Genomic DNA, 21,201 nt, shown 5'->3' with positions numbered 1-21,201 from the left:
ATGTAACAATTTGTACCAAGGTAACTACTGAGGTACTCCTACCTCAGATACATATGACCAAGCTAAATGATTAAACCACTTTATTTTCTCTATATAATTAATAATTTCCATCTTATAATTAAAAAAAATTTTTTTTGGCTCTACAATTTAAGGTTCACTTATAGACTACATTCACGTCTTTAACTTTCCATATAGGAATGCGATGCTTTTCATACAGTATGGCCACCAGACTTATGACTTGTCAGAAGAAGAAGAGGTTTAACACAGAGAATGCCCATAGGCAACTTTTACAAGTAACACAGTAAACTAGGCCTCCCTACAAGGATAGGCCCCTGAAACAACTGCTGGGGGAGTAAGTGCAGCTCACTTAAAGGATAAATTGCATCAAGATCAAGAGTAAAAAACTGGGAAAATATCCATTTTATAAGCAAGAACACATTGAATAAGTTTACCCATTCTGCAAAGGTCTGCAGAGCTCATACCCCTCATCTGAGCTCTCTCTCTGATGTAATATTTAGAATAGATAGAAATGACATCAGATCCCTAAATCATTTGTGAGGATAAAACATGTTTGCTTGGGCATATTGTGATATTTCAAAGAGCTGTGAAGGAATACAAAAAAAGGGAGGGCAAAATACAAGTATTTCATGTATGGGTGGATGTAAAATAAAATACACTTTTCCTAAATAGGAAAAGAGAACTACTGAAAAGTATAATTTCAACTCTGAGTGTATTAACATTTGGACTGTATAATGGACTTACTAGAGGAGTTGGTAGCCGGGACCTTGAGAAGGCTATAATTAGGGCACGATCCCTTATTTGGGTAATTAAAATTTAGCCTTGACAGCTTTTTAAGGCTATTAAACTTGAGAAGCTTTTGAATTTCACTAAAACTTACACTCTGATTTCTTTTCACTGAAAAAAGTCTCTAACTTAAGTGGAAAAGTTGAGAAATACAGAAAGATGAGAAAATGATCACAATCTCACCACAGGTAAGAACACTCATATTTCAGTAGCTCTCTTAGATTTTTCCATGATTTTTAAGTAGCAAATATGATATTGTATACTCAATATTTTAACCTGCTTTTTTCACTTAATACTGTGACTTTATATCCATCAATGGAAACACTTCATAACATAATCCAAGTTCACATAGTTCACTCCTCAAGTATAAAGATTTATTTAGCCACTATACTAATATTGTATATTTAGGTTGTTTCTATATTCATTAGTATTACAAAATATTTGAATCAATATCCCGGGGTACAAATATCTGTCCACTTTTTGTATGTCTATTTTTAGGACAGATCTAGCAGGGGAAATACTGGGTAAGAAGTTATGGAGACTGACATTTCAAAATTAAGATAATTTCACTGATTTGATCTTCCAACATAGTTTGAGGATACTGATCTTACCTCACCCTTAGTCCAAAATGAATTCACTTTTTAAAAATTTCCTAGATGTGCAAACTTTTAAATAAAACATTTTGTCTTATTTACTAGTCATTTGTGGTTCCTAGTTTGAAAACTGGTAGGTCTTACTTTGTCTATTTACCTTATTTAGGCAGGACTTTCTCACTAATTTGTATTGTATGTTAAGGTTCACCCCTATTTAATGTATTTTCCTACCTTCATTTGCTCTTAATTTATGTTTTGATATACGAGTTGCTTTTTAACATCTTCAAATCTACCTTGTATGACATCTTTTAGTGCCTTTAAGTTTAAAAGTCTTAATTCAAAGAACAGAGAATTTATTTTCTTATTTAATATTTGATTTTACATACTTGATTTTCCACATTTGAACAATGTTTTGAAATCTGGATCCAAATTAATGTACTCCAAATAGTTCAAAATATATATATCCCAATACTATTTAATGAATGTTTAGTCTTTCTCAATTATTTCTGTTGGTGCCTTATCACAGATTTCATTTATATACCTACCAGCCTCTGGTTTGTACCACAGTACAGATTATATACAGTACCACAGTTTTCAATTGAAGCTACAAAATAGCTATGTGGAATAACAAACTGTAGCAAATATTCTTTAAAACAAGATTCCCAGCTACTTTTACACATTCATCTGTTAAGTTTGTCAAAAAAAAAAAAAAAAAAAAAAAACTTAATGAAATCTTTACTATATTCAGGCTTTCTAACAAAAAGCATAATGCTTTTTGTTAGAAACCAGTTATCCAAGGTTTTATTTTCTTTGGATTTTTTTAGGTGTATCAGTAGCATCTGGTAGTTTTATTTCCTCCCACACTGTTGTTTAACTTTTTTAAAATTTCCCTACAATTTGTTTTTGTTGTCCTAAGAGAGTTCTCTTTTCACTTTTTCCTAATTACTTATTACTTCTGGTACTTAAGAACACATACTGGTTTATACCATTGGCCCATCTTCCCCAATATCCAAGTAGTAACACTAAATCCTATCCGTTCCCTTTCTCCCCCAGCTTTACTGAGATATAACTGACATAGAACCTCATTTAAGTTTAAGATGTAAACTGTGTTAATTTGTATACAAATAGTGAAATGATTACCACAATAATTACCAATTCTTCAGTATATCTTAATTACCCCATCTTTTTCAACCACAGCTTCATAGTGAGTCTCCCTGAGTCCATTTGAGCCCTGCTGTTGGCATATTCATTGTACATTGATAAGTAAATTGTTTCTAAACAGCCTACATTTATTGTGCTAAAGAATCTTTAATAACTGCCTTATTAGATGGAACATAATCTAAATTATTTGCCTCATCTACTCTGCTTCTGACTCTTCAAGCACAGAAGCCCCTCACCCACCTGCAGACAAGTTGTATACCAGAGAAAAACTTGCTCAGGATTGCCTCAAGCCTCTGTCAAAGAAAAACTTAACTTCATGTCTTCTTCAAACTGGCAGCACTCTTTCTAACTAACCTCCTTCTATTGGCTTCAAATAGGCATTTTCATTTTTAATTATCAGAAAAAGAAAGCCCCAAAGCAGAGGAAAATCATGTAAATTTAGTAAGACAAAGCAATTTAAGTGCTTACTTGGCATTCTTCCAGTCTTCCAAGGCAGAGGTGTCAACACGTAGCCATCCTTGTAAGCAATAATGGTTAAGCTGAGTCCTAACTTATAGGGTACTCTTATCAACACTGCGCCATTGTTTTTAGTTACCGTGGAATTTGTCTTCGTGTAGTTTACAAACACTTCTACAACTGCTTGACTCAGGTACTGACGGCTGATGATGTCGTTGACCTGGACTTTCAGTGTAAAGACAGACACTGCAAGAAAAAAATGCCAGCAATTATATTGGATCCTAAAATGCATGTGTCACTGTACTTTAAAATGTCATTCAGACATCTGAATGGCAGTACAAAACTTGATAAATGTAGGAAATGCATATGCATAAATGAATAGTAAGGAGAGATAAAAACATTCCAATGATTCATTATTCTTTCTAAAACTGAATTGAATTCATTATTATTAAGGCCCAACATTATTATTCCATTTGTTCTTCCAATTAGAACAGTAAAGGAAAACGGTAACAGAAAGACAGGTTGTCTCTCCAGGAAAATTTATTTTTTACTTTGCCTCACTAATTCTAATGTGTTGAAGTTATATAGATTTAAGGTATTCAAAATACCAAATGTCAAAGTTCTCAGAATAAAATGCAGTTTCACCATGGCTAGCTCCTTTATTTTTTTCTGCCATCTGGAAAGCAGCAGGTGTTTCAGTTCCAAAGGGCAAAATATCAAAATGTATTATCTATTAAAAAAAATACTAATACTGTGGAACATAAGCATTCTAGCTTGTTTCAACTTAAACTTCTATCCTTACAGATCTTTGCACTGTGTTCGTGAACTTGCTAATGGGATGTCGTGTTACTACCATGAAACGTGTTGCTACCATGAAAGTGCTTTGCAAAGCCTGTATCACAACTGACCTTTGCCAAAGATGCTGCTTTCCATAGTGAATGGACTTTGGAGTCAGTCAAGATCCATCTCTGCCATTTCCTAGACATGTGGCCTTAAGTTTCTCACTGCTCAAAGTTCACTTTCTCATTTGTAAACTGGGAGAATAGTAACTACTTTGAGGTAGTAAGATGAAATAATGCAAATTGCATACCCAGAATAGTGTGTGGTTTTTCCTTAATATCATTAATAAAAACTATCACTCCACAATTGGAGACAACGCCACAAATACTAGGTCCATTGCTAAGAAATAGCACATAAAGACTAATGATGCTGTGTATTGGCATGAACCCGGTTTTACTCAAAATCATACACTAAGAACTGTGTCAGCTAAAAAATCCCAGTCAGCACATTGATTGAGCCTTACATATTGCTACTAAATTATTATTATGCTTTATCTAATACTGTTAATGAAATTGCTTTTGTACCATAACAGACATATTTAGTACAACTAGAACTACGGTAATAATTGCCTAGTCCCAGGGAAGATAAAATCAAGAACTTCGTTTTCTGATCCTTTCAAGAATCTAAAAATAAGCATAATGTATTTTCTTTAATATGCTAATTATAACCATAATATGAACTAAAATGTATTGAACTATATATAGTAACCAGCCATTGAAAGCCACCTAAGTGTCCATTGACTGACGAATAAAGATGTGCTGTACAGATGGTGTACTTATATGTAAAATATAGAGAAACCAAACAAAGGGTAAGACAAAAACAAACTTTCAAACCAACTCTTGAAAGACGGCCATAGAACTGAGACTTGGGGTGGGAGAGGAAAACAGGAGGGGGAAAGCACACAATGGACTCTGCTGGAGAAATACAGTGCTTTGGTAGTGGGTACACTGTAGTGATTACACCTAATGGGGGCAATCCTATACTTCCACAACACTGACAAACCAATGATACCTCAGTAAAAAAATTTAAGATATGGTACATATATACAATGGAATACTATGCAGCTATTAAAAAGAAATTCTGCCATTTGTACAACATGAGTGGACCTAAAAGGAATTATGATTAGTAAATAAATCAGAAAATGACAAACACCTTATGATTTCACTCATATGTGGTATACAGAGAAAACAGATGAACTCAATAATACAAAATTTTTGGATTATAAGACCAATCACTGGCTACCAGAAAAGAAAGGGGAAGAAAGTGGGTAATTAGAAAAAGGGGGACAATGATATGGTGCTGAAGGATAGAGTTGACCTTTTGATGGTGACCTTAATGTCGAATATACACGTGTTGATTCCCAATGATGAACACCTGAAATAGTACAATGTTACTTCAGCAAAAAAGAAATTATACCCATTACACTCTCACCAGAAAATTTAAAAATTAAAATGTTGAGGGTTAATTTTTAAATGCATCATTCCATTTCTTTTTCAAAATATCCTCATTAAACAGATACTGTTGTTTTCTTCATTTTCTATATTGGTGACTCAGGATTACACATGCTTGCAAATCAGCCCTGCCAACCCACAATAGCTTAAGGAAACACAAATTTGGGTCATTGCTCCTCCAAAGCTTGGCCTCTTAAGCTGTTGTGCTGCAACTGCCTGATTATACTCTTAAAAACAACTCTAGTTCCAGTTTTAGAGTGTGGAGATGTGAAGAATTACGGAAAAGAGAAAATAGAGAATAATATTCTGGTCAGTCATATCTTAAAATGAGATTCCATTAATCTGTCTATAAAAATGCCAATGTATAAAAAAAACTCATATATACTCAAGTGTAAATATGGAAAAGAGATTCTGAGGCAAAATATAGATAACTTTTATCCACACCTCTGCTTTTTTTTTTTTAGTTCAATGATAGACAAACTTGTGGAAGGTTAATTTGTTTTTGGGTAGTTATGACTATCATTTCTTTCAACTGAAAAATTCAAGAATATCTGGTACTAAAAGATCAACTATGCCTTGGGCCTTAACTCCAACTGTTCTTCTAATTAAGTATTTTTCTGTCATGACCTCACTTCTGCCAATTATTGCAACTGCAATCCAGAATAAGTAGAATCATGTTTGCAACGATTTAAAATAAAAAAACAATGTAACTACCTGGTATCAAACACTATGTATAAAAAAAATCTCCATAAAGCTTTGTAAAATATACAATATCAAATTTATTTTACCAATGAAGGCTTTCGAGGACTCAAACAAGTTATGTAAACTGCCCAAAGCCTCAGTCACAGGCGCTGTCTAGCCTCAAGTGCATCTGTGAATGACTCCAAAACTGTCCTTGTTTCGTGTAACAGTGTCGTGGAGTCTGTCACATTGCTGAAATTAATTCAAAGAATGCATGATTGCAATTATCATTGAAAACTTAAGGTGTTATGTAACATCAGTTTAAAAGTGTCCACACACAAACACAATCAAGTCAAGGCATGGTCTCAAACTCAAATGGGAAATGTAAACTCCAAGGTTAAAAAAATAAAAACGCTATAACCTAGGTCACATGATCCGTCCCTAAACCAAATGTACTTTAATAGGCCCACCGAGTAAAAAACTATTATGTGTAGGGACAAGTAGCTAGCTGCTGCTCAATTCAAAATATTCCCACAGCTGCCTGACCACGAATCTTGTAGACAAAATTTACTGAGCCTCAGGCATAAAGCACCTGATTCATGCAGGTTGGTCAGGCAAGAGCTGGAAATGTGAATAAAGGATACAGAAGTTCACAGCGACTGGAGCTGAATCATCTCAGAAGGTCCCTGAGCTACTTATCCACTGGGATTTCCAGCACTTCCCTGCCCCCGCTCCTTCCAGAAACAGGATTGCACAGCCTGACCAAAGGATCTGTGAGCTCTATCACTATCCCTTCCCAAAGTCTATTTCTTATAACCACAGAGAATTTTGGTGCTTGCTTGCAAAGCAACCATCTTAAATGATATAGGATACAAGTGTAAATACAGGATATTTAATAGGCTATCTTTTGTAACAGAAGGATAAGGCTGTGTTTCAACAATATGATAAACCATATGAAAGGAAGTATTGTATACCGCTAAACGGGAATGAAAATTGTCTATTAAAATTCGATAATGGGTCTTATTAAACCAGATGTACCTATAATAGCTCCTTCAATAGCATATTTAGGAGTAGGACACAATAGGGAATCTTTATTAATTCAGTTTTTCCAAACATTTCAGGAATTCCCAGAGCTTTTGGATTTATAGACACATTCCAATGTATATGATCTTAAGCTAAATTCATAAATAAAAACACTTCTCTCTATTCCTCTGTTCCATCCTTATAAAAAGTACTATTGCCAAAAGACCCACTAAAGCCTCCTGACATTCTAAAGTTGAGTTCATTCATTTTTTCTAATTCAGAATGGATGAGTTTATCCTTTCATATGTGATATTGATGGTAATACAAAAAATTTGATGAGAAAGTAAGCATCAAATTCAGAAAAAGATTTACAAAGGCCACATGATGATCAAAATCAGTGTCTCTCTGAGAAGATCCCACACATCTTTACCCTGGACCACTTTGGAAACTGAGGACATAACATAGGCCTGACCAGCAGGGTCCCCTCTATCTCAAGCTGGAAAAACGAAAAACAACGCCTAATGATATTTGTGTGATATACACATATACCCCAGGCCTAGTGCTAGAAAGTTGACATGTGTTTTCAATTTCATCCTCAAATAAACCTGCAAGACATTTCACTCATATTAAGGCAGAGACATGAAGGCTAAAATTACAGAGGTAATAGCGTAAAGTCAGAAATAAAAAGACAAGTTCATCTCATTCCAAGTCCCATGTGTTTTACTCCACACATTGTCATTGATGAGCCACAGGTATTTGGTTTTCATCATATTTGCTAGTTTATTCCCCACCAAACAATGCTGCAGAGGCAGTGCTCATTTGTGGACCCCCTGAGCTTCTTGTCCCTCCTTTCCCTTAACCTGATTTTTCTAGTCCCAGTGCAAATCATAGCAAAATGCATTAAAAACAAAACAACAAAGTTCTCAATTAAGCTGAAAGCCTGGTCACAGCAATTAGAAAATGAACAATTCTTTTTCCTCAAAATAAAAGGAAAAGTTATAATTATTACCTGCCCGTGACAAACAGAATGCTTCTGACTCCTGTGATGTCAACAGTTTGTTCAGGCAAACAGTACTGGCAGCCAGGAAATGCATGTCCTTAACAATCTCCCTTACTACTTCTCTCCTCCAACAAAAATCCTTTGGCATTTAGACTGGGCAGATTCTGGGATTAAATGTATGATTTTCAAGCACAAGTGCTTTTGTCTCCACAACCTGCCTACTCTACTCCAGTGTTAATTTTCAGCTTTCCATGCCCACATTATTTCTCTGTCACTTAATTATAATAATTATGTCTTGCCCACATAATCTTCTTTTCAACATGTCACCATTGGTTTAAAAATGGTTTAATATCAAGTGATTTCAACTGCACCCAAAGGAAACATATAATCCAAATGTTGAAACAAGTAAAAATAAAATACACATCAATAAGTAAGGTCCTGAGATGGCTGAGAAAAATTTAACTATTTAGCACATGATTAGAAGCATTGTTGAGTAGTGAGAATCACTAAATTTCTAAAAATAAGGAAATGTTCTTCAAAAAACATGGTTTTGCTATAGGAGACAAATACTGCTCTTAATTTGGATGACATCTAGAAGTAGGTGGGCTGATAAATTACAACCCCACTTCCTTTGGAGAGCATTTGGCATCATACTACTCTGTTGTTATTTTTATGTCAGTTACAATTGTGCCTATGGAGAAGTCCCCTTATTTTCACATTTTGACAGTACAGAAACTAACCTACTCTTCCTTTGTTTCAAGCATGTACAATAATTTCATTTTATATACAATTTTCAATCCACTTTACAAATAAAGTATAAAAAAACCATACTAAACATTTTGAAAAATTAAAATTTTTGACAGTCTTTGGACTTTTCAACAGCAAAAATACCCAAATAAAATGAAGTATTTAAAAAATATAACAAAATAAAAACAGTTAGGTATAAGAACTTTTATAGGCAGATCACAGAATTTAAAAACTGTAATAACAATGAAATAAATTTCAAACTGAGATTTATACATTATAATGAGACCTAGAAAAGGAAGAGCGCAAAAATATGGTGGAATGAAATAGCTGGTTGGAACAACTAGAAGTGTTCACTACATTAATTCATCCAACAAATGTTTACCAACTGCTTACTTTTGACTAGTAATGAACTAGCTAGGAATTGGGGCTACGAACATTAATAACAATCTTGCTTTGAGGAAGTATATTCTAAGGGAAGAACAAGGGAAAAAATAATACTATAGAGTTATCTGATAGCACTATAAAGGAAGTTTTTGAAAAATCAATACTGAAATATAGGCAAGAGAAAGAGTCTGTAGTCATCTATGAAATTATGCAGAAATTTGGAAATATGTATTTCCAGTACTGATTCCTATAATCTCAGAGATTATAGCAATCTCAAAGAGAGTCAGCTGTACTTCATGTTAATTACAGCAGTAGTCTCAATAGATATTACAACAACCCCAAATGTCCATCAATGGATGAATAAAGAAAATGTAGTACATACATATAATGGAATATTATTCAGCCTTTATAAAAGGGATTTCTGCTATTTACAACATGGATGGACCAGGAGGACATCATGCTAAGTGAAATAAACCAGAAACATAAGACAAATAATGTATGATCTCACTTATATTTAGAACCTAATATAGTCAAACTCATGAAAGCATCAAACTGTATACATTAAAAATATATAGTACTTTTTGTGTCAGTCTTCCCTCAATAAATTTGTTTTAAAAAAAGTATCAAAAAGTATGGATCTAATATATTTATTAGAATGGTATTATTTTTTGAATAGGAAAAATGTCCATTATTTGAGTTTAGACTTCCAAAGAACCTGTGCATTAAATCTCTGTTTCACATCATTTGACTTTTTGTCCACTACAGCAGAAACTTTTTTGATGAAAACACAAAAGATGCCAAACTTCTACTACCCAAATCAGGCTTTCCTTGGGTCATTCAGAGACCTCCTTCACGCCACATCTTCCATTTTCATGCAAAATATTCAGTCACAGAAATCAGTGTAGAACTAGCTATACAAATATCTTAAGAAATAAATAGATGACATATGGTTCTATACTTAAATGTGTTTATATTTAAAATGTTTATAGAGACATAGCAATGACGGTTTACTAAAGAGAATATTAATTCCCAACTCTTTAGCCTGGCATTCCACCACTTCCCTTTCCAGCCTACTTCCCATTTTCATACTCCATCAGGAACTGGCAAGCTACAGAATGCAGACCACGTCTGACCCAACAGGTGTTCCTGAAATAGTGTGCTATTGGACCACGGCCTCATTATTCATTTATGTATTGCCTATGGCTGCTTCTGCTATACCAGCAGAACTGACAGTTGTATAATAGGCCGTATGGCCTACAATGACAAATATTTACTCTCTGGCACTTTACAGAAAAAAATCTGCAAACCTCTCCTCTATAACATCAGGTAAATGGGTCACTGGTCACTATCCAAGGCCAGCTCACTTAACTGCTACATTCTCATTTCCTTTGTCTAGCTCATCCTTTTTCTCATCCCTGTCAAAATCTAATCCATCCTTGGGCCTCCCTGGTCGCGCAGGCGGTTGAGCGCAGCGCTGTGAAGCTGTCTGCAGCCTCCGCAGCACGGGTTCGATCCTGGCCAGGAAGATACCCACATGGCGCAGCAGACCTCTCCTGTCTCCCCACGGCTCCCCTCAGCAGTGTATTTCAGTCAATCTGCCTGTTCTGTTCCCTGCTCCATCTCTGGTGAATCCTCTCACTCTCCTGCACATCTGACCTGTACCCCAGTTCTTGTATAAATAAATCTTTTTTTAAAAAAAAGAATATTTCTTAAAAAAATAAAAATCTAATCCATCCTTTAAAGTTCGACTCCTGGATCTCCCGGTGGTACAGCGGTTGAACAGTGGGTTGCGAAGCTGCCTGCAGCCTCTGCAGCGCTGGTTTGATCCCCGGCCACCAGGCAAGGGTCCCAGCAGACCTCTCCTGCCGCCCGCTGCTCCCCTCAGCAGTGTACTTCGGTCCTTCTGCCTGTTCTGCTCCCCGCTCTGGCTCTGGTGAATTCTCTCACCCTCCTGCGCTTTTGACAGTACACAGTGCTTGTATAAATAAATAATTAAAAATAAGCAAATAAATAAATAGATAAATAAATAAATAAAGTTCTGCTCAGATGTTACTCTTCCCGCCCTCCACCCCCAGCAAATAAATTTGCCCTTATCCCAGTCAGATGAGATCTTCTCTGCTGAGTAGTCTAAAAGCACAAGCTATTTATTGTCTGTGTATGTTTTACTCATGTGTGTATTTGTCTTCTCCAAGAGAGATGGTGTTGACAACCAATGTTTTCAAACAAAGGCTGTGTTTCACACAAGTTTAGTAGGGAGTTTAGCACATGGATTCTAGATGAATAGAAGAGAGGTGGAGAAGAAAGGGAGGAAGAGGAGGAGTAGGAAAAAAAGGAGAAAGGACAGAGAAGTAGAGAAAGCAGGGAAAGAGATAAGATCAGAGTGGATAAGCACCAGGGGGAAAGAATGATAATTACAGGTTTTCCACAGAGCTCACTGGAATTTACATCCAGCTTTCCAGCCCCAGTGTGTGGTAACATTTTTAGCTTAACCCCATAGTTGCCAGTGATATTTAAAATAATTACAACAATAAATATAAAGATTCCTTTTTACTTTTGAAATTGAATATAACGTTTAACTCTTCCTAAGAATATTTACCTTGGAAATGCTGACAGGAAAATCAGTAGCAAAGCCTGCTAAATATAAAGCAGCTGCATTACAGCAAAGATTTAATTAAAACCTTTGCTTTTACTATTACAAAAAATTACCAACAAAGAAGTTTTACAACTTTTTCTCCCCCAGGCCAGCAGCACAATTTCCCTATTTAATTAGAAAGGAGGGCTGAACATTTAGAAAAGGGTGAGAACAAAAACAGAGGTTCAAAGAGAAAGCACCATATTATTCTGCCTTCCTTAAAGCAGAGTGGAAAGAGCTTCCACAGTTTAATCTTTAAAACAATTTCCTCTTTTCAAGGAGCAAAAAAGCATGCTGAATTTTTTAAAAACTTCAGCAAAATAAAAAAGTCTTTTCAAATTGCTTAAGCAGTAGACTTAGTCCAATATTCTCATTGACATTAGAGTTTAGGAGGAAAAAAACTGTTTAGAGCAAAACCAGCAGAGTTATTTAAAATTAGAGGGAACTGTTAATTCTAGGATGAAACTAAAGAGATAGAATAAGGATATAGTCTGCAAGATGAAAAATAAAAATAAAATACACGTCTTTTCCATTAAAACTAGGGGCTTAAGTGAATGTGATTCATCACAACTAATGAAATGGGTAACATAAAAAGAGTCCTTACAACTTATAAAGGAACACACTGCAGACAACTCAATAGGGAACAAATGAGAGGGATGAACCATTAGTATTTGGCCTCAGTTCTTTCTTGCCTACCCAAAGGACTCTTGTCCTCAGCAGCAATAAATCAACCTGATCGAGCTCACTCCACAAGCATTTATCGTCCTGACTTTTGTATTTCTTTCCAATTTCACATCCTGGGTTAGAACCACCTATAGTTATTCACTCACCTAAATTTGCTCAATATACATTTATTAAGTGCATCACAGTTGACCTTTGAACAATTCAGGGTTGGGGTGATGACCCCCCCGACTACTGCAAAACATAACTTTAAATAGTGTAGTCTGCTATTGACTGGAAGCTTTACCCTTACACATATTTTGTACGTTATATGTATTATATACTGTTTTCTTACAAAAAATAGTAAAGTAGAGAGAAGAAAATGTTAAAATCTTAAGGAAGAAAAGATACATTTACAGTACTAGACTTGATTTATTGGTACTTTCAAGTTTATATCAGTTGTTTATAGAAAATCCACATGTAAGGGAACCCATGCAGTCAAGCCTGTATTGTTCAGGAGTGAATTGTACATACAAAGGCAGTGAGCATGGAGCAACAGAAGAACCATACAACCTAGTGAGGCAAGTGTTGAAGGGAGAGAGATCAGGGTAGGGCTAGAGGCAGGGGTGGGTGGGATGGGGGAGTGAAAGAATTCACCAGAGACAGTGAGCAGAAAAGGCAGATTTATTGGAATACACTGCTAAGAAAAGCAGTGGGCAAGACAGGAAGGTCTGCACAGGAAGGATTTGGGGCTTCCTTTATAACCTGTTTTGGTGGGAATTCTTGATAGACCCTATTGGTTATGTGGATCCTAGGCCAGGTTCCTATGGCAACTCTATACATTTCAAATACATTGATGATATGTGGGAGAAAGAATAAGATATTTGGAGACCCTGCAGTCATTGATGTCATGGTTTCCTGTCATGAATGGAACAATGGAAATCAGATGAGATGTGTTGCAAAGATACAATTCCCCCTTGGCAATGAATTAAGTGTGAATTACTTGAATTGGACAAGACTACTCTAGCATCTTTTGCAACGTAACAACACAGTGTTCCTCAGTATTCCCAATTTAGTATAATTGATGCATGAAGTCTAGAGAAGACTATATCATCCAGATCAAAATGGGAATCAAGCTACTGTTATTTACATATCAAAATAATGAAAAGAATTTACAAACTGAAATGTCCCCCCACAATTATCTCCCCAAACTATTTCCCCCAGTTTTCTTTTTTTTGTAGTACCATTGACTTTTAATTTTTAATTTTTATTTTTTATTTAACTTTTATTTTTATATTCCCCATACAATTACAATCCCCTTATTTTGACCCCAATCCTTCCTTTCCCCACCCCCACCCCCCATAGAGTGTCTCTAGTTCATAGTGGTTTGATTTTGATATTTTCTTTCTTATAGTTATTCATTTTCCTGGTCCCTTATTTAAGTTTTCTAGATTCCTGCTATGAGTGAGACCATCCGGTATTTTTCTTTTTCTTTCTGGCTTATTTTGCTGAGCATGATCCCTTCCAGCGCCATCCATGTTGCTGCAAATTCATGTGTTTATCTTTTTTGAATGCTGAGTAATATTCCATGGTGTATATGTACCACATCTTCTTGATCCAGTCATCTATTTTTGGGCATTTGGGTTGTTTCCAAAGCTTCGCTATTGTAAATTGTGCTGCTATAACATAGGGGTGCAGGTGCTCTTTGGAATTGATGCTTCTGTGTCCTTTGGGTAAATACCTAGGAGTGGAATTGCTGGATCATATGGAAGCTCTATGTTTAGTAGGTCAAGAAATCTCCACACAGCTCTCCATATTGGTTGGACTAGTTTGCACTCCCACCAACAGTGCAGAAGAGTTCCTTTTTCTCCACACCCTCGCCAACATTTATTGTTGCTAGTTTTTTTTTTTTTTATATGTGCCATTCTCACTGGTGTAAGATGGTATCCCATTGTAGTTTTGATTTGCATTTCCCTGATTACAAGTGATGCTGAACATTTTTTCATATGCCTGCTGGCCATTTGCATTTCCTCTTCAGAGAAGTTTCTTTTTAGCTCTTCTGCCCATTTTTGACAGGATTATTTTATTTGTTTTTGTTGAGTCTCATCAGCTCTTTGTAGATTTTTGTCATCAGTCCTTTATCATTAGTGTTGTGTGCAAAAACTGGTTATTTCCCATCAGCTTTCTAGAAGTGATGTAATATCCCCAAAGAGCAAATAATTATAAAGTGTGATTACTATTTTGAGCTACACAACTCTATGCCAGGGGACCTGGAGTAACAGAATTTATTGCCTGAGTCCATGTTATATTTCTCCAGAACATGCTTTATTGTAGGGTTTTGGTGGGCTTTTTGTGGGCTTTTATCTGCTGTCTGTACCAACTGGAAAGGCCAGCAGCCTCTATCACCTGCCAAGAAACCTGTGCAGAAAAATAGTCATCTTCAAACCTATCAGCAAGGCAGCCTAGTAGTGTATCTACACTGTAGCAGGGCATTTTCTTTATTATTGCTTCCAAGATGCATTCAAATTTCAACAACATCTCAAAATCAAAGGATATAGTACTACAGAGTACTTGATACAGTTCCTTGAATTTAATTAATTAGTTTTAAGTACCTGTTTTTAATAGTCCACATGTTAATGCTTCAAAGAAATAGTGTGACTAGTTTTCTCCTACAGTGTACGCAGAGGCTTAGCAATTAAATATCTAAAGCAACAACATAATAAGCCATAAACAGTAAAACAAATCCCTTGTAGTACCTAAAATAGAAATATTTCAAAAGCCTGACATATGAGGCCAGTACCTAATCTATGCTCAAAGCTACTGAAGGTGACAGCCAACTCAAAGGAATGCCAAAAGATATTTAAAATTTTCATGCTAGTACAATGATACTAATACCTGTTGGACACCAGACAAACTCAAGAGAGTCCATGATTTAATATTCTACAATCAAATCAATGACATTTTATCTTTAAGTTGGCTGTTCAGTGATTGCTCTGATAAAAAAATGTGCACTGCATAAAAATGAATGTTGAATAGGAAATGACAAAGGCAATACCCAATCTCATCCCAAGTATCTAATATACAAATATACCCCACTAAGTGTTAGCAAATATGTAGTTTTTTACTAAAAAATTTCCATTTTATTCCATGGGGACTTTCTCAAGCACTATTTACAATACCCAAGTTATGGAAACAACTTCAGTGCCCAAGGACAAATGAAGATGTAATATATACACACACAATGGCGTACTACTGAGCTACTGAAAAAACAAAAAAATAAGCTCTTGCCATTACAAAAACCTGGACAGATCTGGAAGGGATTATGCTAAGCAAAATAAGTCTGAAGGAGAAAAGACCTATACAAAATGGTGTCACATACATGTGGAATATAGAGGGAAGAAAAAACAAAATGTCAGATAAAACTAAACCAGTAACAAACACTAGAAATCTGACTGTAGACCTGAGGGTACCAGAATGGGATATGGATGAGGGAAAGTTGAGTGGGGAGGAGGTATGATGAACTCTGGTGGAAGACAATGGTGCCTTTGGTGTGGTGTGAGGAGCATATACCTGAAGGGTGTGATCTGATACCTCTGAATCATAGTGTTGTAAACCAATGTTGCCTTAATAATAATAATCATTATTACTGAGACACTAAAGGAACTGTGACCAAGAAAGTTTGGATACCTGTTTTTTTGGGCAGTTACCTTACTTTTATTAAATACCCACTATATGCAATGTTTATAGTAATCACAGTGAGTCAAAGAAATTAGCTTTCAAATAGATACATGAATCAAAAGAGCGATATTCTCAAGAAAAGTACATATGAAGTGTCTGAAAGTTCAGATAACTATATTATTCTACTTAATATTAAGAAATAAGACTGTGAACACAGATGTGTATCTTTCTAAAAAGTGACTATTCACTTTATTGTCTTAAGAATATTCCTAGAAACCATTTTGAAAAATAATTGCTATTGTAAACACTTGTTTTCAGAACACGAGTGATTGCGTGAATAAGTTTTAACTGAAAATATTATAAAAATGATCAGTTTTCATAATGGGTTACTATTGTGACTTTTTCCAGTATGTTCAACTTTGTTGGCCTAGGACAACAGTTCTCAACCTGTGGACACTGAAATCAACTGGGATGCCACCCCAGTCCAGTGAAGAATGGGTACCAGGGAATGGCATTTAAAAGGTCCCAGATGATTGTGATGCACAGCCAGGGCTGAGGACCACTGACTTAGGATGAAAAATAAGTCTATCCCAAAGAAGTAGGGACACAACCTACAGACATCCTCTTTAGTCCAGTGGTTCTGTTTCTTTTAATATAAAAGAATTGCTTATCTTTGATTGAAACGGGCACACATTTATCCTATGGCTTGCCCATGGCCCCTGGGTGCCACATCCCTAGAAGCATGAACAGGGCAGAGAATGAGCAATGTCAGATGCTGACAGGAAACAAACCTAATCTTGGTGGCTACACATCTATGGATACTAATTGTTAAGTGCTTTTTTAATCACTGATAGCTGCCACTTTCTAGTCATTTATTTCTTCATTCTCATATATAGATACCTGGTATTTGGATAACTCATGGTTTGAGTCCATTTAGCATTTTTTCATTAGTTTTTAATGTTCTATATATATATAATTTGATATTAGCAAATAGAGAAAATAAAAATATTTCCTAATCCAGTTTCTCAGAAGTAACCTGGATTCTATCCAGCACTATAAAAAGCATACTAAACAGGGGGCCTCCCCAGTGGCGCAGCGGTTGAGAGCTGGGCTGTGAAGCTGCCCGCAGTCTCTGCAGTGCCGGTTCGATCCCCGGCTGCTCCCCGGCCACCGGAGGAAGGTCCCACATGGCGCGCAGACCTCTCCTGCCGCCCACTGCTCCTCTCAGCAGTGTACTTCGGTCCTTCTGCTTGCTCTGCTCCCCGCTCTGGTGAATTCTCTCACCCTCCCGCGCCTCTGACTGTACCCAGTGCTTGTATGTATAAATCAATCAATCAGTCAATAAATCTTTAAAAAAAAAAGCATACTAAACATAACAGACTTAACAAAATTAAGAACGTATTGTGTGTCTGTGTATAACTGTTTATGTTTATGTAAGCACAAAGTAAGGTGGGAAAGAAGTTCACAAAATTGTCAGTGTTAACTATTATCAATTGGATGTATAATGTGACTTACTGCAATGAGCATGTATTACAGCTAGGAAGGAAAAAAGAAACCAATAAAAAATGTTATATGTTCCATTTTCTGATTAAGACTGTATGTGAACATGTATTCGTGTTACACAGCTATTCTCCTATTACATTATGTTTAGTCATTTCTGATTTTTCACATTTGCAAATGTTTTAATTAAAATCCATGTAACACATCTTCATCTGAATTTTCAACTATTTTCCTTAGAAGGAGAAACAGGTCCAAATTACAAATTGTTTAACACTTCTTGACATGTATTGCTAAAATGGTTTCCAGAATATGATACCAATTTATACTGTCAACAGGAGAGGATTCATATTTTATTTTACTGCAGCTGATGTATCAACCTGACTGCTCCCGTCTCCCCAGGGAGTTAACATGAAAAGAATGTTCAGTAAATCTTTGAAATCATTCTATTTTCTTTTAACTTACCTTTCCAGTCCTAATGTTTACTAGTTGTTTTTTAAATTTTTTTTCTTCACACTTCTTGGTAGAAAATTAAATTCTTCACACTCTTAGGAAGAAAATTAAATACATAACAATAGGCTGACAAAGGGCCTAACATACACTATTGTGTTGTTTGGAGACTGTATCGGTGAATTCAGAGATCTTATTTATTGCAAAATAAAGTGACTTAATATAACATCCATTTTCCCTTTTATAGAAGTCTTATTTCCTGGTTCATTCTACATGCAAAGTATGTTTAAATCAATGAAGAGGAAAATGGAACTTATTTAGAACCTGCCAGACACACGCTTCAGCATGTTTCCTAGAGAAGGCTTGAATCCTCCTGTCAGCATTCTGTAGTAGATAAGACTTACCCTGCAGGGAAAGTGGTTATATTTAAATAGAACAAGTCTCAGCATTTTCTCTAATGCTTCTCTGACACTCCAGAAAAATGTAGATTAACTAGATGCCTGAAAAGAATACTGACCAGTAAATAGAAATTCAGGTGTTACATGAAAATTGAGTGGATGAAGCATCCGCACAGCGTGAAATAGCACAGCATAAATGTGATACCATCTGCAATTAGCAGACAGCCAATACATTGATATGGCCAGGTATTGATTAAATTCACTTGAGTAAACATTTACTAAATATTGACTAGGCATGAGGTAAAGCACCTGGTTCCCTGGGAGCATATGTCACACTTCTATTTACTCATCACCTTCTTTGGCTCAGAAACGGTTACATTTTTATGCATACTATTATATGTAATATATACTTTAATCATATTTAATGATTATATAAAAGTGGAAATATGAATTCTAAATCTATTTGTATGAATGACAAATGAATTAATATGGAATAGGGTAACTAAAAGCTCTTAGATCTAATTTTGATAGATGATGCACAATTTTGAGTTACCAATTAGAAGAAAAACTTGATGTTTTTATTTCTGTGAGGCAAAGATATTAATCATGCAATTTGCTATTCAGTTAACTGAGCAGGAATAACTGGATAGAAAAGTTTAGTTCAAATAAGAAATTTTATGTATTTGACATTTACTACACAAGAAGTGAACACTGGGGTGTATATTATCACTTTAGTCTACTGTTCTAAGTGTCTTGTATATATTAACGCATCTTCATTCTCTTACCCATTTTAAGAATAATTTTTCCCAATTTAAAAATGAGTAAATTGGATTCAAAAAAGAACTTCAAGATCTCACTGTAGAAAGTGGTGGAGACAGTATGGTGTTCTTTAAAACATTATTAAAACATTGTCTCTCAAGTAGAAAAACTGAGTATCAATGATGTAACATTAGTCATTAAGGTGTATTTAAGAATATTCGATGGACTTGTATTTAATTATTTTCCCTATCTCAAGCAATGCCAGAAGCTGTAGAGGTAAAGGCAAATTTATTACAGAACTGACATTGCTTTCTTTCTACCCCCAAATCTGACTACAAGCGTCTCTGCATAAATTATATAATGACAAAATTTCTTAAGTAGTCAACTCTGAAAATAAATTATACAGCAAGAATAAAAAGTCCCCCATTCCTGAGAGAGGCTGGTCTGTAACCATGGTAACAAGTAGCCACAAGAACAGGTTTTAAGCCAGCTGAATCACGTTAGCCCTGGAACCACAAATCTGGTCTGAACTCGTTTAACTAATCAATCATTGATAACTTTTCTCAGGGAACACAACTCTAAGTCAACCAATCAGTGACTGATACTCCCGAGCATCAACCAATCAGCAATAAACTCACTTAAGCAGCACCACCTCTCAGTCAACCCAAACAGCAAACAGCCTCACCTGAGAAACCATTTTCTCTTGCTAATGTTGTCCCACCACCATCTCTGAAAGTCCTCAATCCCTAAACTCAAAGCTTCCTCCCCAAAACCTATGTAGGGTCAGTTTCTAGTTCTACTAAGCAAAAAATACATACCTGACCATCATAGCTCTCCTTATCATTGAGTAAGCAATAAATTCAGCATTTTCTTTGTTTCAGGTACTCAAGTGGCGGTCTCAGCTGTTTAGGCATTAGCAAATACTGAGCACAGTATTTCCCACATTTGTAAATAATTTTGCTTCATTCTTCTAAGCCTAGTACTGCATCCTCCACACCAATAGTAAGTATGAATGACATTTTTCCTTATGGAACATTCTAATTTTGAATGCTTTGGAAGCATTTTTAGTTTGTAAAGTAATTTAAGAGGATAAAATGCATATTTAAATTGATGATTCACCAATACAAATAACTTTAAATACTAAATGAAAAGCATAGGTGTTTTGAACAGTTTCCAATATTTCTTGAAAAAAATCTAATATATGTAGGTTTTGAAGGATTTTTGAAAGATACACATTATTTCACAATATACCTCTACCTCACACCTAACGCAAAAATAAATTTCAGAAAGATTAAACACACATGAAGAGAAAAACTCCAAATTCAATACAGATTTTTAAATTATCTTATGAAATTAAGGAAAGAATTCTTAAAGCAGAGATACAAATGTAATGATTAATAAATGCTGTTACATTAAAACACAAAATTTCCACAAAAGACACTTTAAAAACCTTATTAAAAGACAAATCAAGAGCTAGAAAAAGGAATCTTACAAACTACAAAGACAACCTTTCATAGGATGCAAACAACTACAAAATAAGTGGAAATAAACACCAGGCAATGCATACAAAATGGCAACTGACTGAAAAGTGCAAGAGGAAAATGAAAAAATATTGGACACGTATCTGTAACTAGGAAAATGCAAACTGTACAACCACTTTTAAAAGCAATTTGGACAGACCTAAAAACATTGAAAATGTATATAACATAACTCAGCAATTCCATTTTTCTTCATGAAGCTTGAATAAACTACATACACCCAACTATACACACCATACACCATCACCACACAGCATAACACTAGATAAAACCTAATTGCCCAATGGGGCACCTCATTTATTTATACACTAGATTATGCAGAAATTAATGTGATGTAAATGTATCTATAAGGAAAATCCCCCAAACATATTGAAACAAATCAAACCATAAAAGGATATATATAATATGTATGTACATACAATTTTTAAAACAGGAAGATAGACACCAAT

The 21,201-nt window shown here is 35.3% G+C and overlaps 1 protein-coding gene and 1 long non-coding RNA gene across 4 annotated transcripts in view; one reads left to right on the top strand and one right to left on the bottom strand.

Moving 5' to 3' along the window:
* The window catches only part of LOC119256013 (uncharacterized), a 34,558-nt gene extending 29,627 nt beyond the window's left edge, over positions 1–4,931 (top strand). For all 3 annotated transcript variants that reach the window (XR_005127606.2, XR_005127604.2, XR_005127605.2), the window contains exons 5-6: positions 926–992; positions 3,819–4,931. This is a non-coding gene — a long non-coding RNA (uncharacterized LOC119256013). The remainder of the gene's footprint in view (positions 1–925; positions 993–3,818) is intronic.
* The window catches only part of FAM171B (family with sequence similarity 171 member B), a 57,742-nt gene that overhangs the window by 18,192 nt on the left and 18,349 nt on the right, over positions 1–21,201 (bottom strand). Inside the window, exon 2 of the mRNA XM_037523679.2 lies at positions 3,027–3,260. Coding sequence (XP_037379576.1) covers positions 3,027–3,260 — 234 coding nt within the window. The remainder of the gene's footprint in view (positions 1–3,026; positions 3,261–21,201) is intronic.

The sequence above is a fragment of the Talpa occidentalis genome, unplaced genomic scaffold, assembly GCF_014898055.3.
Source record: "Talpa occidentalis isolate TD23 unplaced genomic scaffold, MPIMG_talOcc4v2.1 talOcc4.3, whole genome shotgun sequence".
Lineage (NCBI taxonomy): Eukaryota > Metazoa > Chordata > Mammalia > Eulipotyphla > Talpidae > Talpa > Talpa occidentalis.
This window is presented reverse-complemented; position numbering and strand designations above follow the sequence as displayed.